This window comes from Hipposideros armiger, unplaced genomic scaffold (genome assembly GCF_001890085.2).
Source record: "Hipposideros armiger isolate ML-2016 unplaced genomic scaffold, ASM189008v1 scaffold_4, whole genome shotgun sequence".
Taxonomy (NCBI): Eukaryota; Metazoa; Chordata; class Mammalia; order Chiroptera; family Hipposideridae; genus Hipposideros; species Hipposideros armiger.
The window spans coordinates 2167206-2187506 of record NW_017731354.1 but is presented as its reverse complement, the minus strand read 5'-3'; the positions used below and the strand labels follow the sequence as shown (position 1 = coordinate 2187506).

The 20301-nt window shown below is 59.8% G+C and overlaps 2 protein-coding genes across 11 annotated transcripts; one reads left to right on the top strand and one right to left on the bottom strand.

Moving 5' to 3' along the window:
• The first annotated feature begins 3066 nt into the window (after positions 1-3066).
• PLEKHF1 (pleckstrin homology and FYVE domain containing 1) lies at positions 3067-11346 on the top strand. Of its 5 annotated transcripts, none has more exons than XM_019642904.1 (3): positions 3067-3253; positions 7470-7649; positions 9717-11346. In XM_019642904.1, the coding sequence occupies exon 3, from the start codon at positions 9735-9737 to the stop codon at positions 10557-10559; it is 825 nt and encodes a 274-aa protein (XP_019498449.1). In that variant the 5' UTR covers positions 3067-3253; positions 7470-7649; positions 9717-9734; the 3' UTR covers positions 10560-11346. The 5 variants fall into 5 exon arrangements, with proteins under 5 accessions (XP_019498449.1, XP_019498441.1, XP_019498431.1 ...); XM_019642896.1 differs by lacking the exon at positions 7470-7649 and adding an exon at positions 3515-3748; XM_019642886.1 differs by lacking the exon at positions 7470-7649 and adding an exon at positions 3515-4694.
• Positions 11325-16450, bottom strand: LOC109382941 (uncharacterized). Of its 6 annotated transcripts, XM_019642838.1 has the most exons (4): positions 14737-15355; positions 14338-14383; positions 14125-14253; positions 11325-13234 (listed from the first exon to the last, which is right to left on the bottom strand). In XM_019642838.1, exons 1-4 carry the CDS (start codon positions 14910-14912, stop codon positions 12665-12667), a joined length of 921 nt encoding a protein of 306 aa, XP_019498383.1. In that variant the 5' UTR covers positions 14913-15355; the 3' UTR covers positions 11325-12664. The 6 variants fall into 6 exon arrangements, 3 of the variants coding, with proteins under 3 accessions (XP_019498383.1, XP_019498389.1, XP_019498375.1); XR_002124020.1 differs by adding an exon at positions 15460-16450 and having other exon boundaries at positions 13386-14838; XR_002124019.1 differs by adding an exon at positions 15460-16450 and having other exon boundaries at positions 11325-13559; positions 14125-14838.
• Between the last annotated feature and the right edge of the window lie 3851 nt (positions 16451-20301).

The window sequence follows — 20301 nt, the reverse complement described above, 5'->3', positions numbered from 1 at the left end:
GATACCAGCCCCTCCCCAGGTGACCATGTTCTGGTTTCTGTCACTGTAGCTTAGTTTTGTTTTTTGTGAACGAAAATAATACAGTACGTACCCTTCTGTGTCTGCTCCTTTGACTCAGCATTAGGCGCGTGTTTCATCCCCACGAGACCCACGTTCTTTTGTGCAGCAGCACTCTTCTGATCGCCAGGGAGTATTCAGTCATGTGAATCTGTCACTTTTATTACCCATGCTATACGGTTGATGGACATTCAGGGTGTGTTCATTTCGGAGCTATCATGAATCATGTTTGTATACCATTGGTGCACATTTTTTGGTGGACATGTGCCCTTGTTTCTCTTGGATGTGTACCTAGGAGTAGAACTCCTGGGGCACAGGATAGCATTTGCTGAGCTCTGGCAGACACTGCCAAATGGTTTTCCAACAGAGAGGTACCCATAGCTACACCCCCAGCAACATAGGAGCGCATGGCGGCTGACAGGGTCCTCCGGGCTCTGCCCTGTTTGAGAGACGAGGTGTGTCGAACTACTGTGAGGGTTATATTTACATGCAACACTTAGCTCACCCATCTGGAGCATTGTTCAAAGGCCATTCTTTCTGTTCCCACTTTTCTCGTTTTCCCCTTTGGCCTGGTCAGAGCCCCGTGGGGAAACCCATGATGGGACACAGGCAGACATGAAAACCATGTGCAGACTTTGTTTTCTCTGTCTTGCTGGAACATTTGGTCCTGGGACTTGACCCCTCAATGCTGCGGTGTCTGCCTGGGAGGGATAAGATAATACCAAGTGTTTAGCACACACTGCTTGGCACTTAGACAGAACTTAATAAACCATCTAACAAAAACTCCTGGCTTCTTCCAGCACTGGTCGCTGGAACCCCTAACTTGAAAATCTCGAGGCTTGGAGCTGTCCTGAACTCCGATTCCCACAGGCTGGGAGCCAGCTTTTCCTCAGAAAGGGCTTCTTACCCGAGGAGAAGAAAACGCCTCGGGGGGACCTCATTTTTTCCATAGCTTGTGGCTTGGCTGACTCAACTTCTGCCTTTCCCTGAGTCACAAGTTTTTCCTCTTACTCGGAGGAGGATGGCCCTCTGCCCAGGTCTTCTCAGACCACAGCTGGTTCCTATGGGGAAGGGATGGACCGCTGGATGATCAGAGCTTGTGCTGCCTCCAGGGGGTTCCTGAAGCTCCACCCAGAATGTCAGAGCTGGAAGGAAGGAGAGATGAGGAGACTGAGGCCCTAGTGGGCCCTGGACCAGCAGTGAGACAATTCTAGTTGGGGTCTCCTGAACCCTGGATTAACACATGTACATCCTCTCTCTGGTTCTGCAGAATCATGAAAAGGTCTCCCTTTCCTAGACACCTGCTTTGTGCCAGGCACAGCATTGGATGCCAGGATGCTGCTGTGAACCAGGCAGCCCTCCTTCCCAGGACTGTCCAGCTCCCTTCCATGGCCGCCTCACCAGAGGCGGAGCCTACCTCCCCTGAGAAGCCCCCTCTTGCAAGGGAAGTGGGGGATCTGGCAATGAGGCAGACATGGAATGGGGCCTTGAAGGCTCGGCTCAGAGTCCTCTGCACACACCCTTACCCCTACCCCCAAGGAACAAGCGGTGTGGACACTTGGAGAGGCATTTCCCAGAGTCTCAATGTCCCGGCTGGCCTCCCTGGTTATAACTCAGCCTCTGGGATTGTGGGACCTTGTTACTTCCTCTGTATGGTGTAGTGGCCTGGCTATACCACCCTCAGGACTTATTAATTCACGTGCTTCTTCACCTGCAGGATGTCTCAATTGGGTAACGCAGAGAGCAGGGGACACTGCAGCGAATGGGAGACCACATGCCCCGTCCAAAGGGGACAGCACCGATTCCTGCTGCTGTCTATTGCCTCGCTCCTGGACCAGCAGGCTCTGATCTGGCCTGAGCCAGCCCCTCTGCGATGTGCCCAGGGTCTGCCCCACTTGGCACGACCAGGTGCACCTGTGCAGCACACATTTACTGCTGGACTCAGTTCTCGGCACTTGAGATAAAGGCGTGAACGAGATGCATCCAGTCCAGCCCATGAGCTCACAGCCTAGGTGGGGGCACAAGCCCTGAGCACGTAAACAAGTGAGTAATAAGCTGACTTTGGGTTGGGAGAAATGCTTTATAAAATAATAAAACAGGGTGAGGTGGCTGAGGGTGATGGATGAGTCAGGGAACTGCTTTGGGTGCTCAGGGAAGCCTCGGAGAAGGTGACAGTTTGAGCTGAGACCCAAATGCCAAAAATGCAGACATGGGAAGATCGGGACACAAGAGAAGTGCAAAGTCACAGAGACGGGAACGGCCTTGGGGGTTTGAAGAACAGGAAGGAGGCAGTGTGGGATGAAGTGTCGGGAGAGGCACGGGGGAGGGGGAGACAGACCTCGTGGAGGGGTGAGGCTGGAGTTCCTTTTATTCCAGGGTCATGGGAGGCCGGGTAGGCGGGGCGGGGACATCACCTGCGAGTTAGGCACAAGCCGGGTGATGGGCACACGTGGACAGTTAAACTGGTCTCTCCTTCCTTCAGTGTATGTTTGAAAGTTTCCACTACAAAAAGTTAAAAATATAAAATAGATAAAATGCTGCTGACTTTTAATATCATGCCTATCAATCTCTCGGTTGCGGAGAAGAGACGGCGATGGCTGCTGGCAGCAGGGAGGCCCGCCAGAGGCCGCGAGGCCAGGGCCCCCACAGCTCCCCTCCCTCCCCCTCCAGGCCCAGCGCCCGCTGCCCGGCTGGGGGTCCAGCACCGCCTCCGGCGGGACGAGAGCAGCCTGCGTGCGGAGCGCTGCGGGCGAGACGGGAAACCGGCGGGGGACCAGCCCCGGGGACCAGCTGGAAGGACGCCCGCCCACCACAGGCCCGCAGGGCCGCGCCGCGGACCCACGCGAGCTCCGGCCGCTCCCCCCACGCACATTCCTGCCGGACTCAGGCCGAGCCCGCTAGCCGCCCAGGCCCCGCCCCCGCCCGCGCGCCGGGCCCGGATTGGCGGAGCCGCCTCGAGGGGCGTGTCCGAGTCGAGTTGAGCGCGGCGTGGGCGGTGCGGGGCTCGGCCGCCGCTGGACCCCGGACGCCCTGCGACCGCGAGCGCGCGGACTGGCTACCGGGCGGGTGCGGGGCGCGCGGGGCCCCCGTCGGAAGCCGCAGGCGTTCCCGCCGGGCTGGGGCGCGCGGAGCAGGCGGGCCTCCTGCCCGCTGGAGGTGGCCTGCAGGGGCACCGGGGAGAGCGGGGCGAGAACAGGTAAGGAGGGGGCTCCGGGGCCCAGGCAGGGCATCCCGGGGGCGCGCGAGGTGCGAGCAGAGGAGCGTCCGGAGGCGCCCGTGGGCTGCAGGCATCTCAGCGCACCCGTTCTCCGGGGATGGGTTGGAGAGTCCTGGCCTCACAGCACTGCCCGGGCCTCTCGGTCCCAGCCGGCGAGGTCTGGAGAAGCGGCTGGACAACCGCCTCAAGGGAGGGGTAGGGCAGGAGGGCGGCCTCAGTCCTCGCTGGCCTCTCTTTCAGGAACCGCCGGCCCGGGAAGTGGTTGAGTTCGGCCCGGGAAGTGGTTGAGTTGGTGACTCTGGGTGGGACTTGTCCCAGGAAACAGGGCTGGGCGCCCATTTCACAGAAGAAGTAACTGAGGCAGCCCAGAGTGGCAGTTCCTTCCCAGCCTGGAGCCGCTGGAACCTCCTCACCGTTCTCCCTGAACACCAGGAGTGCTCTGCAGGGGACGGTGGTCGTCAGCCCCCTCTGCAGGTGGGAAGAGGAGACCCTCAGGCACTAAAACTGGATCTCCACATCCCAAGGGAAATAAACAGATTTGGAAGTTGAACAAAGCTGTTGTCTCCCGGCAGGAAAGGGTCAGAAGCCAGGGAGGAGGGGAGGCGCGTCGCGGGGGTCATGCTTGGCACATCATTTCCAGTTAGAATTGGGGTGTTCCTGAGCACAGTTTCCAGTGGGGTCTGTGCAGGCCAAGAGACGGCTGACTTCAGCCTGTGTCACCTCACACGTCAGTCCTCGGGGCTGCCAAGATGTGGAGGTGAGGCAGCCCTGTGAGCTAAGGGACCCGCCGCACCCAGCCCACCCTAAATTGTGAGGATTAAGTGCCTGATTCGTGTGCTGTGCCTGGTGAGCCGTAAGCTTTGTTGGTGGCACTTCGGGCGTGTTTTCCTCGTTCCCGTGCTTTCCATGGAGGAGGGCTTCCAGGAAGCACAGGCAGGACAGGCTGACGGGAGGTCAGAGCACTGGAGAGACACTCAGTCCTCGTCTCGCTGAGGGGCCCTGTCGGCCCCTTTGCCCTCACCGCGTACCCCTCCTCCCCTGCAGGCTCCTCTGTCAGGCCTCTGAGCTGCTCCCTAGGCCCAGTCATTCTTCCGTCTGGCCTTGGCATGGCTGGCTCCTTCACAGCGTGCAGGATGGTGCCAGGCCGCTTTCTCACCAGGTCTTGCCTGACCACACTCCCAGCCCTGCCCTACCCTGCGCGCCAGCCTTTTGCTTCATGGCTTTCAGCTGTCACAGTCAGAAATGACCTTGCTTTCCTTTCGAGTAAGCCCCTCCCCCCAGGAAGCCTGTTACTGTGGAACCCGGTCCCCGGCTCCTTGCCGTCACTCTGTGCCTGGTCCCTGGCCCTTTGCTGTCACTAGTGGCTCGCCCACTAGGACTGTGCCTGATGCATGGTGGGACGCCAGCGGGTACTTAGAAGGTAAACTCAGGGAGCCGTGGAAGCAGGGTGGGCGAGGTGGGGGCCAGAGAGACAGACGGAAGGGCAGGTGGTAAATCAGCCCCACCCCAACCAGGAATAGTCCTGACTCCCTCTGTGTGACCTTGGCCGGGCACCTCCCTCTCTGATAAGCAGTGTCCCCAACTGTAACTAACGGACAGTGGACTTCGGGCTCCTGCCAGCTCCCACTTTCCAGGCCCAGTGGGGCCCAGACATCTCTCTGGAACCCCAAAGGCTGTGTCTGAGTGGAGGAGGGGAGAGGGGTTCCCCCAGGACACAGCCCTGTGTCAGGTGTGTTCCTGGAGTCGGCACCAGGCATGTGACAGCGCCCGGTGGTGTAGACAAGGCTCGGCACACTTTCCTATAAAGGGCCAGATGGTGAGTATCTGAGACTTTGCAGAGCAGCCTCTGTCTCATGTGGCTGTGTTCCAGGAAGCTGAGTTCAGGAAAGCCAGCCGTGGGTCAGACTTGGTTCAGATCACGTGTGACCACTGTCATGCACAGAACCTAGCCCCCCAGTGACACGCAAGGCGTGGCTCCCAGGCCCCAGCATTCATCCAGAGCCCTTCAGTCCAGCTCCCGCAGTGGCATCACGTGTGTTCAGGGGGGCCAGCCCCAGAGCCTGCCTCCAAGAAGCAGCAGGTCTGTTCACTTCCCTGCTGCCAGATGCTGACCCTCCGTGAGTGTCCACCCTGTCCGTGCGCTGGGAGCCACACCGGGGTCCCGGGCTGGTGCCGGGAGGAGTGGGGACGGCTCCGCCCTGGCCTCCCCGTGCTAAGGGAGGCAGGTTCAGTTCTCTGGTGAGAACAGTGAAAAAGAGGACTCTTCATCTGCTGTGGGCTGCAGGGAGCACATTTACCAAGCAACACCTCCAGGCTGTGTTAAACCAGGGTGTGAAGTTATGGCTGTGGGGAGGATGTTGTCTGCCCAGCGCTGGGACCCACTGCAGACTCACGGAGGAGAGGGGCATAGAGCCTTCTGGGTACCCCAGTCAGTGTGTGGGGTCAGCTCAGAACTCAGACCCCTTTCATCACGCCAGGTACTCCCCACCCACCACTCCTGGGCCACGTTTTGCCACAAGCAGCTGGATGAGGGCCACCAAGGCCTGGAGGGGGTCAGTAAATCACCAACTCAGAACAGAGCCATGTGGGGGTCCTGTGTGGGGTCCTGGTGCCCCCTGGAAGGAATGGGGATAGTGTTGGGGGCCCCGCCGGCAACTCTTCCCTGGGGTGCTGCTCCTCACTCCGTCCATGTCCATACTCACCTGGATCATCTAGTCACAGGGGGACCTGGCAAACCGGCCCCCAGAACTCACTGAGCCCCACAGGGCTGGTGGGGGCCGCCTACTCTTGCTGTTCTCGGCATAGAGTCCATCCGCCTCAGCTACAGAGTCTGTTAGGCCTCTGTCAGTGGCCATAGCATGGGGTTTCCAGGCACCTGACACGGGAGTGCTGGAGTGGACCAGTGGCGGGCCCCCCTCAGGGCTCCTGGTGTGTGGTGTGGCCCAGGCCCCTAGGCTGTGCTGTCCGCAGGGCCCTCCGGTGGTCCTAGAGTGGGTTCCCAGCCAGGAAGCTCCCAGCTCTTGACCCAGACACTGTCCTGTGATTCTTTCTTGCGGGGGACTTACCTGTACAGAGAGAGGAAAAACAAGAAGCTACGTTCCCACGTCTCAGAATCAACTGGTGGGAGAATTTTATCACGTTTGCTCTGCATTATTAAAATAAAATACTGTAGACAAAGTTCTGCTTGATCCCCCTATTCCTGGTCACATCCAGGCCACTTTCTCCTGACTGTGGTTTGTGTCCATCTTTTTTTTTACCCGTCTTAACCATTTCTAAGTGTACGGTTCAGTAGTGTTAGGCTTATTCCCATTCTTGTGAAACAGATCTTTTCCTTCTTACAAAACGGAGAGTCCTTACCTGTTAGATAACAGCTCTCCCTTCGCCTCTCCCCGCCTCAGCCCTGGCAACCACCGCTCTGTCGCTTCTAGGAATCTGTCCACTCCAGCGCCTCGTGGAAATGGGGTCATACAGTGTTTGTCTTTTTGTGATGGCTCGTTTCACTCAGCATCGCGATCTCAGGGTCCCCGATGCTGTGGCCGGTGTCAGGAGTCCCTTCCTTTTTAAGGCTGAGTAAGTCCCGTTGTGTGTATTTAGCACATTTTGTGGATCCGTGGAGGCCCTGATGGGCACGTGGGTTGCTTCCACCTCTTGGCATTGTGAATAATGCTGCTGTGAACGTGGGGGTGCAGATACCTCCTTGAGGCCCTGTTTTCAGTTCTTTGGAAGTGGGATTGCTGGATCCTACAGTGTTTCTATTTTAATGTTTTGAGGAACCTCCACACTGTTTTCCATAGCGGCTGCCCCAAGTTACATTCCCACCAACAGTGTACGAGGGTTCCAACGTCCCCACATCCCGCCAACACTTGTGATTTCCTGCTTTTTAATAGTAGCCATCCTCGTGGGATGTACCCGCCCTTTAATATTAATTAATCCTTTAATAGTACCCACCCTTTCCATTTCTATTCGTAGATAGAGCTCTCAAACGCTTTTAAATACTGGGGCATTCCCACATGTGGTGTCCACATTCCGTGCAGCAGGTCGCCTTCTCCTGTCAGCATTTGGTATCTGTTGTTACCCCATGTTGCCCCACATGGGTTGGACGGAATTGTAGGAGCAGACGCTGCTCCACTGTGTGATTGGCCCCGGCTGTCTCACCGTCTCCTCTGCTGCTCTGCATCTCATGGTCTCCACGCAGGTACGGAGCCCACGGCCCTTGGTGTTTCTCCTGCCGGGGAACCCTCATGCGGCCCATCCCAGGGCCCCAGCTCTCAGCCCAAGGGTCCTGGGGTGGCCTCTGGAATGCTGCCAGACTGTCCATGGCAGAGGCCCAGTGATCAGTCCTAGCAGGCGGCCCAGGGCTGTGACCGATAATCAGGTAGGTTTACAGCATGCAGCTGAGATCAGCAACCTGAAAGCAGCCGTTCTTGCATAAGGTGGTTTGGGCAACGCTTCTCAGGAGGCCTTGTGGTCTGAGAGAGGCAAGTGGTATAGGACTCGGGGCCATGCTCCCCTTTTGTGCATCCAGCCCCCACGCTGGGTCCCCTCCGGCTCCCACAGGTGGCCTGACTGACAGAACTGCAGTGTGGTGACCCAGAAATACCGAGTGTGTGACCAGCTCGGCCGGGGCGTGCCGTGTGTGCCTGTGCATGTGTGCACGTGGGCACGTGATGGTGGTGGCAGTGGGGTCAGCTCTCACCTGCTTCCTCTGACAGCAGAGGTAGGCGCTGGGTCATGCATGGTGGGGCCTCAGGAGCTGTGGAGAGCTCATCGCTAGCCACATACGAAGCACCTACTGGGTGCTCAGCAGTGTTCCAAACACTGGGGATACAGCAGTGAACAAGAAAAGGTCTTGCTCTCTGGGAGCTGAGATCTGAGTAAGGGACTGAAAACACGTGAACAAACGCTGCACAGACAAGGAAACACCAGGTCCTGATAAGTCCTGTGGGGAAAACAAAATAGGCCGACGTGCTAGAGAAGGGGCAGCAAACGTTTCCCGGAAAGGGCCCGATAGAAAATACCTTAGGCTTTGTGGCCACGTGGTCTGTGCCACACTACTCGGTCTGCCATTGCAGCATGAAGGAAGTCACAGGCTATTGTAAATGAATGAGCGTGGCTATGTTCCAATAAAGCTTTATTTACAAAAGCAGGCTGCGGGCCGGGTGTGCTAAGCTGACCCTGTCCTGGGTCGGGGGAGAGGCTGCCTAAGCGGGGCTTCTCAGACCCTTTCTGAAAGGGAAATGAGAACTGCGCCGGGCCGCAGGAGGAACCGCACGGACAGCCCACTTCAGGCAACACATGGTTTCGCCTTGCTGTCGAGTCCACGTGGAGTCACGTGGTGAGGCGCGGAGAGACGTGGGCCAGGTGTGAGCGAGAAAAACGATGGTGTTGCTCCTGGGTTGAATGTTGGGGCCACAGGAAAGAGGAGACTGAAGGATGAGTCCTAGATTTGGCGCTTGAGCAACCGGGTGAGCGGTGGTTCCGTGTATGGAAAACAAGAGCTGGACGCGAAGCTGGGTTTGTGCCAGGTGTGCTGTGTTGGAGGACTTTCTGAGGCCCGCAGGTGGGAGAGCGTGGGCCAGGTGAATGTCCACGCCTACAGCTCAGCGGAGAAGCCAGGACTCGCAGCTTGGCCTAGGGAGCCGGCAGGAGCTGGGTGGTCTTCACAGCTGGGTTTGAGGAGGGTGTGGGGGCCCAGGAGAGGGCTGGGGTAAGCTCTGTGGCCAGCACCCACATTTACGGCTTGGCACAGGAGGGCCGTGAGGGCCTCACCGTGCACAGGGTAAGGCAGTGTAGCAGCACGGTCTCCAGGGGTGCGAGCTGTGGGCTTCCTATTTGCTAGCAGAGCCTGAGGTTGCCTCCTGCCCTGAGGGGGTTCTACCTGTGAGGGTCGTGGTAAGGACTACATAGGGTAGCATGCTTGACATGCACGAAGCACGCAGCACACAGTCCCTGTAATGATGGCGGAGGTGGTGGCTGGGCTCACACCTGAATGAGTGGGTGCAGGGTCTTGATGGTTTGGCTTGGTGGATGGGGCGCTCAGTGATGGATGGGCTTGCAGGCACCCCGTTTCCCGGCACTCGCTGTCCAGCGCATGCGCCTGGGGCAGACTCAACGAGCTGGGGACCGCCTGACGCCAGTGGGGGCTCCCTGTCCTTGCCCGTTGGGTGGACAGCTTTGAGGGTGCTCCACCCTGTGTTCCTAGGCTCCCCAGGGGGGTTGGCCCCGCCCCCCATGGTGGCAGCCTGCAATGCCACACATCTTTACTGCTGCCTTCCCATCCCCGGCCGGATCCACACACACCCCTTCCTGGGGACCCCCCCCCTTCATCTCCCGGTAACTCCTCATCCGAAGGTCGGCTTCTGGGGCCCGGCCGGGCTCCCCGGCTTGGTGATGGGGAGTGGCTGTGCCGGGCCCCTGATGCCTGTCTGCGCCCCTCCCACAGCGAGCCGCGACGGCGAAGATGGTGGACTATCTGGCCAACACGGAGATCAACAGCCAGCGCATCGCCGCGGTGGAGAGCTGTTTCGGGGCGTCGGGGCAGCCGCTGGCCCTGCCCGGCCGCGTGCTGCTGGGCGAGGGCGTGCTGACCAAGGAGTGCCGCAAGAAGGCCAAGCCCCGCGTCTTCTTCCTGTTCAACGACATCCTGGTGTACGGCAGCATCGTGCTCAGCAAGCGCAGGTACCGCAGCCAGCACATCATCCCGCTGGAGGAGGTGACGCTGGAGCTGCTGCCCGAGACCCTGCAGGCCAAGAACCGCTGGATGATCAGGACCGCCCGGAAGTCCTTCGTGGTGTCGGCGGCCTCCGACACGGAGCGCCAGGAGTGGGTCAGCCACATCGAGGAGTGCGTGCGGCGGCAGCTGCTGGCCACCGGCCGCCCGCCCAGCACGGAGCACGCGGCGCCCTGGATCCCTGACAAGGCCACGGACATCTGCATGCGCTGCACGCAGACGCGCTTCTCGGCGCTCACGCGGCGCCACCACTGCCGCAAGTGCGGCTTCGTGGTCTGCGCCGAGTGCTCCCGCGCGCGCGTGCTGCTGCCGCGCCTGGCGTCCAAGCCCCTGCGCGTCTGCAGCCTCTGCTACCGCGAGCTGGCCGCCCAGAAGCCCGAGGAGGAGGGGGCGGAGGGAGGGCAGGGCGCGGGGTCCCGGGTCCCCTGCGGAGCGTCCAGTGGCGACGACGACGACGACTCAGAGGAGGACAAGGAGGGCGGCGGGGATGGCGACTGGCCCAGCCGCGTGCAGTTCTACGCCTCCGGGGTCTCCTGGTCATCCTTCCACAGCTGACCCCGGTGCGCAGACGTGAGGGACAGCCGCCCCACACTTCTGCAGACTCCGCTGACCAGGCTCCTAAGAGGACGGAGTCCCGGAAGCTGCCCGGCACCCCCAGGCCTCTACCCCATGGGTGGCGGGCGCAGTGGGAGTGCCTCTTGCAATCTCGACCCCAGTGCCTTTCTCTGGACGTTGGCATCCTTCTGCGTCCCTTCAGGGAATTATCTTTCCATCTAGCAAACCCAGGACACTTAGGCCACTCGGGAACAAATGCCATCTGTGCACCCTGTGAGCGGTAGCTCCAGGGGACACCTTGAGTTACATGACGCCCGGCACCTTTAGGGACAAGAGAGGACGTAGGACTGCAGTGAGGTCCCCTCTTCCCTGAGGCCTTGAGCCACAGCACCTGATCCCAGACACGCACACCACCGCGGAAGACTGTGGGTCCTGGGAGGTCCATGAAACCAAGGCTGCCCACCTGCCGTGCTGATGCCCACCTGCCTGGTCAGCTGGGTCTTGTCAGGCCCAGCATGGGGGCTCACTCAGAGCCAGGCAAGAGCCTGGCCATGCTGTGGGTGCCCACCAGGCCTGGGGACGGCAGCCTGCGTGCCCCATGGTCCAGGACAGCCTGCTAAGGCCTCTGACCCCGTCTCACCTCTTCCCAGGTGTCCAGGTGTCCGGCCCTCTGTCAGTCCTCATCTCTCCCTGGGGCTGAGAAAGCAGTGTTTTCTGTTAGGGCTCTAATTTCAAGTAACAGAAACACTATCCAGATTGACTTAGTAATAAAAAGAAAGTTTATTGACTGGCGTGGTTGAAAGGTCCAGGTCTTCTTCAGACACTGCTCCATCAGAGGCAAATGTCCACGACTGTCCACCAGGCTGGGCGTTCCTGGGATTGTGGGCAGCACACTGAGGCAGGACATTCGCACCCCCTCGTGGCTGGTTCCGGAGGACGCAGCCCCATCGGTCCGGTGCTGTGACCATGGCCTGGTGCCTGTTCACTTGCTGCTAGTTCTCCGAGGAGACCGACAGTGAGTCAAGGAAGCAAGGAGCCGCTTGTCCAGCTCTGCCCAGCCTTCCAGGTTCAGAGCTCTCCCATATGCATGGCCTCCTACGGGGCCGCCCCTGGCGGGGGGGTGAGGGGGGTGCCATTGGGTGGGAAAGCCCCAAGTGCAGCAACGGGCTCTGCTCAGAGCGCGTGTGTGTTGGGGCTGGAGCTTGAATGGCTGGCCCACAGCCTGGCCGGCCTTGGCCAGAGCCTGGGGTGGCAGAGGGGAGTCACTATTGGCTAGAACGGGTAACTTTGGGTCCAGGAAAGCTTCCCCCAGCCCACAGGGCACAGTGCCTGAAACCCCACCATCGGGGCTCCAGTCCCTGGGCGAAGATTTGTCTTCTCTGGCCAGTTCTCCAATGTCTCGTTAGAGTCTGACTCTGGTCCAGCAGGCGGGGGTGGCTCCCAGGGTGGCACGGCTGTTGACAGGTAGCCGCCTCCATGAGGGAGCACTGGAGGGTAAAGGAGGAGGACCCAGTGCCTATCTGAGGCCTTCCTCACGGCCAGAGGGACCAGGTGAGAGGGTCATAGGTGTGTCCAAGAATGACTTGTTGCTTTCCACGCCCTTGGCCTCCCAGAGCCACACAAACTGGTCTAGGCTGGTTCTGCCTGGGCAGAGGGCTCAGGGCAGGAAAGGTCACGGGGTGAGTGGTCACTTCCTGAAAACAGATCAGGTGCCTTCTCAGAATCCCAGGCCAGGCAGTTTATCCCATCACCCCAGGGCTGGTGCAGGGACAGGGGCTGCCCAGCTCCAGCCACTGGCCTCCTGGTCAGATCCCCAGTCCCTGGAACTGTCCTTGCTTGGCCAAGGGGAGCAGAAGCCCCAGGGCAGCAGTGTTTGTTTGAACAAAGAGAGGGGAGAGTTTGCAGCTGATCCTGGGCACAGGTGCCTGGCAAAGGACCCCAGTGGGCGGGGCAGGCTGGCTGAGAGCCATGCCCTTCTCGCCAGGCTGGGCACATGCTGGCTCAGCCCTCAGCTGGGACCCTTACACCTGCTCCCTTTGTGCCCTCCCCAAGGCTGGGACAGGACTGCTGGTTCTCTGAGCCCAAGGCATTAGGGCTGCAAAGACCTAAGAGCACAAGTGCCCAACAACCTTTGGAGGGCCTCCGTTCCTGCAGACTCGCTCACTGCTGTGTGCCAGTCCAGGTGCTGAGGACACAACTGCAAGCGAGACGCACGAGGTCCCAACTCCAAGGAGAGACAGGCAGGCACAGGACCGGTGGTGGTGGTGGTGCTGGTGTGTGCTGGGATGGGCACAGACTGAGGCATGATGGGGCGGGGGCGGGTACAGGGCAGCACCCTGCAGAGGTGAGTTCACCCCGAATGGTGAGGATGACAGCCCTCCACAGAGGGCACAGCACGTGCAAAGGTCCTGAGGAGGGGAGTTCGTGTGTTGGGGAGCAGCTCGGCCGCACTGATGTGCCGACAGTCCTGGTGCCTTCAGCAGAGCAGCATATGTGCTGCTGGTTGTCAAAGCGCGTCCTGACGGCTGTGTGCAGAGGACATGGTGCGAGCACTGTCCCTGGGATCTCCAAGCAGACAGATTGGCTCCATTAAGACCACATCTGATTGTGGAAGGCAGTCTTGGCTGTCGTCCGCTCTTCCTGAAGGACTGGCTGTCCCTGTTCCGCAGATGGCCCTGTGACAAAAGAGTGCACCAGGAAGGAACACAAATGCCCTGGGCTGTGTCACGTGGAGTGACGGTCCCTGCCTCCCAAGGAAACAGGACCTCACTGAACAGATGTGGGTGGGCAAGGGAAGGGGCTCGGAGGCCCCATCTGACTCCTTACAGGTCTGTTTTCCTGCAGGGACCTCATCAGCCTGGTTGGGTCAAGGCCAGGTGCTGCCTCCCCTCACGGCAGGCTGTTCTCAGAGGAGCTGGCTTCACTGGTCCTCCCCAACAGGTGCTGTCACCCAAGGCTCTGGAGTGGCCCTGAGTCAAGGCCACCGCTCGACCCCTGTGCCTGGAGGAGGCCAGGCAGTCTCAGGCTGCTTCCCTGCGGATGTCCCCTTGCCCACAGGAAGCTGGAGGTCTGGAAGCAGCGCTGGGTCCACTGGGCCCGAGTCCAGGCCCTCACACCCCACCTGGGGCTTTGCTTGCAAGCCCTGGCGAGGACACAGGAACCAACTGTGCTGCCAGCCAAGTGCTTCTGTCCCCGCCCAGGACTCTCCTCCCAGCTGCTCGTGGAGCCCAGGTCCCTGCAGAGGCTGACCCTTCACCTGGCTCTGGGCCCCTGGGAGGGGCCTGCCTTGGCCCTCCGGGGGGTGATGCATGGGCGACAGGAGGGTCTGAGGACCTGCCTGCCCATGCATCTGGGGGACACTGGAGCCCCCACCACCTCAGCATTGCCAGAGGCGCCCTTACTGGACCGGCCCAGATGGAAGTCCCTCCATGTGGAAAGTGAAGTCACAGCATTTTGGGACACACTGACAGGCAGGGCTCCCCAGGGAAGGGGTGCGTGTCCCTGCAGGACTTGGATGCTAAGGGAGGTCTCTGGGGAAGGTGGAGGTTGTCAGCCAGTGGCCCACCTGTGAGTTTTGGCTGTTGGGATCTGAGGAATCACATCCCTCCTTGATGATGAGGATGGAGGTGATGGGGCTGGACTGGTGCTGATGGTGGTAGTGGCTGCCACTTCTGGGACCCATCGTGCACTTGTCCTGGGGAGGCAGAGCCAGGTCACACAAGGCCATCGTAAGACTGAAGGGGCTGTGGTCTGAGCTCTCAGTGAGGAATAGACAAACCAGTGGATGGAGCTCCCAGAACAGCTGGATGATCCGGGAGGGCTTCCTGGAGGAGGTGGTGTTCTATTAGAGAGGACGGCAGTCTCCACGAGAACTGGGACTTTGGGTCTTTTTCTTAACCACTCCCTCCTATCCTTGGCACTAAAAGTTTGTTGATTGAATAAATAAATCAAGTAAGAAGTGGGGCTGGGGGCATTGGGACAGAGGGGGCGATAATGAAGTGGCATTTGAGCCTCATTCCTGGAGCCTCTAGGCAATGATGATGGATGACAGCCGGGGCCCTGGAGGGTTGGGGACCAGCCACGCCCCCCAGGCACTGACTGCTACCCCCTCAGGCAGAGGGAGGAAGCACCCACCCACCCCACCTAGGCGGAGCTGTCTGGAGAGAGGACGTCAGACCTGCATGCAGGTTCCAGGGGCTTCCCTGAGGACATCGTCCAGGTTGGCGTCAGTTGGTTTCTGCCATCCTGGCCTGTTCTCTGGGACTCAGTCACAAAGAGGCTGCAACGGAAGTCAGGGCCACCCCTGGGCTCGGCCACCAGGCACGGAGGGAGTGACTGCACAGCTGACCCCATTCTCAGCCAGGATCCGGGTCTCTGGGGCCACACTCCGAAACCCAGGCAGCCCCTCCTGCTGGCCTGCCTCTGACCCCGCCTGCAGGAAGTGACCTTCCTGGGGCTGTGGGCAGGCAGAGGCCGCCTCTGAGCCCGGGACTTTCCACCTGGCGTCAGCAGGCCCTGGGCTGCCCGAGGCTTGCTGGCTGGGTCCCTGCCTGTCTCTGCCCCAGGCTCTACCTGTGCGGGAGCGATGCCCTCCACACCTGTGCTCTGCCTGGGCCCTGAGCAGACTTTGTGGGACCTGTGCCCAGAGGATCAGAACGGGGTGCGGGGCCAGGGGCCAGAGGAGAGGGGCCAGCCTCACTCAGCCCAGCAGAGCCGGACTCTGGGCTTCTGGGCTGCTTGCTGACTCTGCCCGTGGACTTTGGCTCCACCTAGGACCCCAGTGCAGCTGCCATCTCCACTCTGCAGCCTTCCTGGTTTGCCCCAGGGTGGCACAGCTGTGCTCCCAGGGCACCTGCAGCCCCTGCTCCAGCTCCCCCGCCCTCCATCTCCCACGAGGTACCTGAGTGGGCCACTGCCCATCGAAGCTGGCCTTCACGTCTGAGCTGCCCAGTGGCAGAGAGCCTCTCCTCCATCGTCCATCTGTGGTCCCACAGCTCACAGCCCGGGGCCCTGTGCCACTGACCATCCCACAGATGCTTCTCTTCCAAGGTGGCCCTCTGGCGTCCCCCTAGCTCCTGTGGGACGTTGGCCAGATGCTGAGGTCCCAGGGACCTCACAGGTGTTGTGTCCAAACCTAACCCCATTGGCCTTGCCGAGCCTGCTTCTCTGTCCTCCATTGGCGTCTGCACCCAGACCTTCAAACAAGACACTGGGGTGTCTCCTGACCTTCCCCTGCCTGTCCCCACCTCGTCAACCCTTCCAGGCAACCCAGACCCCAGCTGAGGGAGTCTGCCGTGCTCTGAGGCACTGGAGGAGCTTCCACAGAGGAAGCAGTTCAAGTGAGGCCACGGGGGGTTGGGGAGTGGGGGTTGGGGGGTGGGGGCATGGACCATGCTATGCTGACCCTGCAGAGTGGAGACCCGAGCAGAGAGAGCCGGTACGCGTACACACACACACACACACACACAGACACCCCAAAGCCCCTCTCAGCCTGCCTCCTTTCCCCTCCCAGACGCCCCATCTCAAAGCCCCAGACTGGCTACTGGGTCAGTCTAGAAGGGAGGACTAGAGACTGCGAACAGGGAGGCCACACCCCGGAAAGGAGAGTGTAAATCCAAGGGAGCCCCACGGGGCCCCTCCCCATCCCGTCACCTAGTTGGGAACCCAGGCCCAGGACAGGCGCGCCCCTGACACTCCTGGGTCAGGGTCAGTGCGAGAGCAGAAGTGGGGCCAGGCCACTGTCCTGAGTGCCTCCCAGGGCCTGTCTCCTGCTGGCCCCCTCACCGCCCCCAGGAGCCGGCTCTAAACGCTGGAATGTTCCAATGCTGACAACAGAAAGCCGGGCAGGCAGGGAGGCAGAGGCGGGGGTTTGGCAGAGAGCCAGACATTTCTGGGCAAAAACAAGGGGACGTTTCAGCACATGCAGCATCACTTAGGGGCCCGGCCAGATGTCCTGACTCCAAGGAGCAGGCTTTGCAGAGAACGGGTCCTGTTCTCCTGCCCGGCTCCCAAGCTGGAGGGAGGGTCGGGGTTGGGGCCAGTCGCCTGGCGTGCCCACTCTGTCAGCACAGCCCTGCTTCACGTGACCCCAGCTGCCCACAGCAAGTCCCCGTATGCACTTAACAAATTATCAACATTCTTGAAATGCGCAAATGCCTTCCTTTCTCTCCCAACCAAGCCTCCTGGGGTCCCCACCCCTGACCAGGAAGCAGAGGAGCCTTTTCAGCCTTGGACCAAGCCAGCCACTTGCAGAGAATCTTGCCCCAGAGCCTGAGCTGGAGCTGGTCCCGGAGAGCAGGCGTCGAAGCAGAGGCACTTGGTGACAGAGAGATGGGCTGGAGGCGTCACAGTGGAGCAGGTCGTCACAGGCAGCCCAGCCCTGGGCGGGGGCTGGGGGGGCAGGTCATCACCCCAGACAGGCCCAGTCTCCCCACGCCCCTTCTGTTCTGCCTCACGCTGTGTTCTCACCTTGAAGTGCCAGTTTGGACAAGTCCCTGCCCCCCCCTTTTGGAATGAGTTTGGGGGTGCTGGTCGAGCCCTGGTGTTCCAGGTGTGAAGTAATACAAATACTGCCTATTAGTCCCTGCCCTCGTTCCTGGCACAGAGCTCCTAAAACCCTTGGAATAGGAGGCCAGGCAGTCTCAGGCTGCTTCCCTGCGGATGTCCCCTTGCCCACAGGAAGCTGGAGGTCTGGAAGCAGCGCTGGGTCCACTGGGCCTGAGTCCAGGCCCTCACACCCCACCTGGGGCTTTGCTTACAAGCCCTGGCGAGGACATGGGAACCAACTGTCCTGCCAGCCAAGTGCTTCTGTCCCCGCCCAGGACTCTCCTCCCAGCTGCTCGTGGAGCCCAGGTCCCTGCAGAGGTCCTGGGGACCCCCCCCTTCATCTCCCGGTAACTCCTCATCCGAAGGTCGGCTTCTGGGGCCCGGCCGGGCTCCCCGGCTTGGTGATGGGGAGTGGCTGTGCCGNGATTCCCATGTCTTGAAAAATCAGAAAAGCAAGGCACACTGGGCTGCCTTCTGGCAGCGACTGAGACAGAGCTGAGCAGCTGCCGCCCTCCCGGCCACAGGCCCCCCTGAGGGCTCCCTACCTACTCCCTACCTGGCCGGTCCCTTTGTACATGTCCAAGTGTCCCCGTTTCTGTTTTAAGGGCTAAAGGAGCTACCAGCCCCCACCAGGGCTAACCTCCTTTCTTAAATTGTTACCATCTCTTCCTGATCATCTGTAAACTAGCACCCACACCCTCCTGCCACAGGGCAAGGCCAGGTGAGCTGACCTGCGCAGGTATCCTGCTAGGACTCCACCTTTCTCATGTAACCCTCGCCGCGCGCACAGCGCCGGAGGTCACAAAGTACCAGGTTACTGACGGAGGGAACACTCACAGCCAGGTTACTGATGCAGGTGACATACCCAGAGAAGTCTTGCAGGGCGCTAGGCTGCATCACGGTGCCAGGTGGCTGGTGTTGCCTCGTACGTCTTCTGGGCCTAGTACGTATGCTGGACCTTTGCGTACTTCCTAGCTGCAGGTCTTCACTCTCCCAGTCCTGTGTCATCAGAGTGGATGAATAATCGTTGTCCATGGTATCATCCTCCACGGTGTGAGTCTTCACGGTGTGAGTCTTCACCATCTGGGCCATCCCTGAGGTTGCTGGCAGGCCTGGGGACACCGCGGGCACTGGGTACTCAACTGCTGGAGCTGCCTGCTGCCACAAAGTCACTGGCAGGCTGCACTGGGACTCTGAGGTCACCCAGCCCACAGGCCCCGCCCTCCTGTCTTCCCATGCAGGACTAGGGGAGCTTCCTGGCCCCACCAACAGGGGCACAGGGGGACCCAGCGCTGAGGGCTCTCCCATCACATTGTTGGACCCTGGCTGACCAGCCTCGCAAGAGGACCCTGGGCAGCGCGCTGTGAGCCTCTCTGACCCAATCAGGCCTGGCCCCCATAAGGCATCAGGAGGCGGCCGCTGTGTCCCCAAAGCCACCGCTGCTTTTCACCCCACCCCCTACAGGAAACCCTCTTTCACTTTGGCCCTGAGTTTCAGATCTCTCCCTCGCAAAACCTCGCCCACCCCCACCTCACTCCCACAAAGGGAGCACAGGGCCCTGATCAATATAGAAGCTGTGGACAGAGAGGAGGCCACATGTTAACCCGGACAAGCTCAGGAGACTGAAAACAACCCCATAGGGTGGTGTGAATGTAAAAACTCCTAACTAAGGTGGGCCTTGGCAGGATAACGGGAAGCCAAACGAATGTGGGGCTCCTGCCGCTGTGATTATCAGAGCACTGGTGGTCCCAGAAGGCAGTGGGCTAACACCTCCAAAAACTGCCTCACATCCCCAGACAATCAGGGCTATTTAAGGGGAAATCAGGGCCTCTCTCAGGGGCTGCATGACACACAGGAGGTCTGTTCTCTCCCGATGCCCCCTCTGTCATCCTATCTGTTGTGGTGCCAGCGGTCTGTCCGGGGAGGGGTGGGGGGGAACAGTGTGGGAGTAACCTGGGAAAATGCTATGCCATACAGTTTGGAATTAGCCAGTATCTACAAGGTGATTCTCTGGGGAAAAGAACCGGAACAGGGTGGGGCGTCCCGGAGGAATTCTGGGCTCAGGCGGCAGGGCTGGGGTTTACTGTTTAACTACAAGCCAAACAAGAGTGAAACCAGACCAGGTGGAGGCATTCTGAGCTCATACCAAAGAAGGAAACCCGCTAGGATGGGGGCGGGGCACCCCAAGGCATTCTGAGTACAGGGAGCCCAGCTGGGCCCTGCTTTAGCAGGAAGCCACTTCCTGGACAAGGTCAATGTCTCCCTTCAGTGAGCCTGTCTCTAGTCTTTTTGCATCTAGGACAACATGGCTTTGGAGTGTCAGTAATCCCTTTCCCTGGACCAGAGCAGGAAACTATAGAATCCCTCATTGTGGTCCCCTGATGACCATCTCCGTGTGCTGTAAAAAGTGAACTATTGACTACCCTGCACCCACCTCTCCAATCCCAGAGAGTTCCCCGCTTTGCTCTCTCCCACCCCCTTCATCTATCACCAGTGGATTTCATGTAACTTCCTCCTTTCATTCTACAGATAACATGGGGTGCAAACCGACATTTTGGGGAGCATTTTCTCAGTCCTTTGGGATTTTGCTTCGCGGCAATTGTCAGTATTGCTCTAATAAGCTCTTATAAACTTTCTCTTAGGCTGGGTGTTTATTTGGCAAACAGGACTAAATTACTGTTTGGTGACTGCTGGGGCCACAGTCACACAGCAGCTGGCCCCCAGCCCACACCAGGGGCCTCTGGGCCAGGGGGGTTGAAAAGGCCGGGCACAAGCTTTTCTCCCAGGTTTCCAGGACAAAGCTGAGGGTGGCGAGACCCTTGGGAGGGTGCAAAGCATATGAGGGGGCGGGGTCACCGGACCCCATTGTGCGGAGCATTTTCTCAATCGGTTGAGATTTTGCTTCCCGGAAATTGTCGACAGTTTGGCTCAAATAAACTCTTATTATAAGTTTTCTCTAAGGCTGCATATTTTTCGTCAACAACAGAAATGTGCTGTCTCACAGGGCGAAGGCTAGAAGGCCACGGTTCGGAGGGCCCTGCTCCCCCTGAACACGTAGGGGAATCCTGCCTCGCCTCTTCCAGCTTCTGGAGGCGGCGGCATGTCTGCCTGGTCATCACGTGGTGTCCTCCCGCTGTGTCTGTCTTTGCCCAAATTGTCCTCTTCTTGGAAGGACACAGTCATCCTGGGAAGGGCC

Coding starts and splice junctions, on each gene's coding strand:
- LOC109382941 (XM_019642830.1), bottom strand. CDS start 14,912: ATGGGGTCAGCTGTGCAGTCACTCCCTCCGTGCCTGGTGGCCGAGCCC. Junction 14,384..14,736: donor CCCCTGGAACCTGCATGCAG/GTCTGACGTCCT, acceptor CACCTCCTCCAG/GAAGCCCTCCCGGATCATCC. Junction 13,235..14,124: donor CCAACAGCCAAAACTCACAG/GTGGGCCACTGG, acceptor CTTTTGTCACAG/GGCCATCTGCGGAACAGGGA.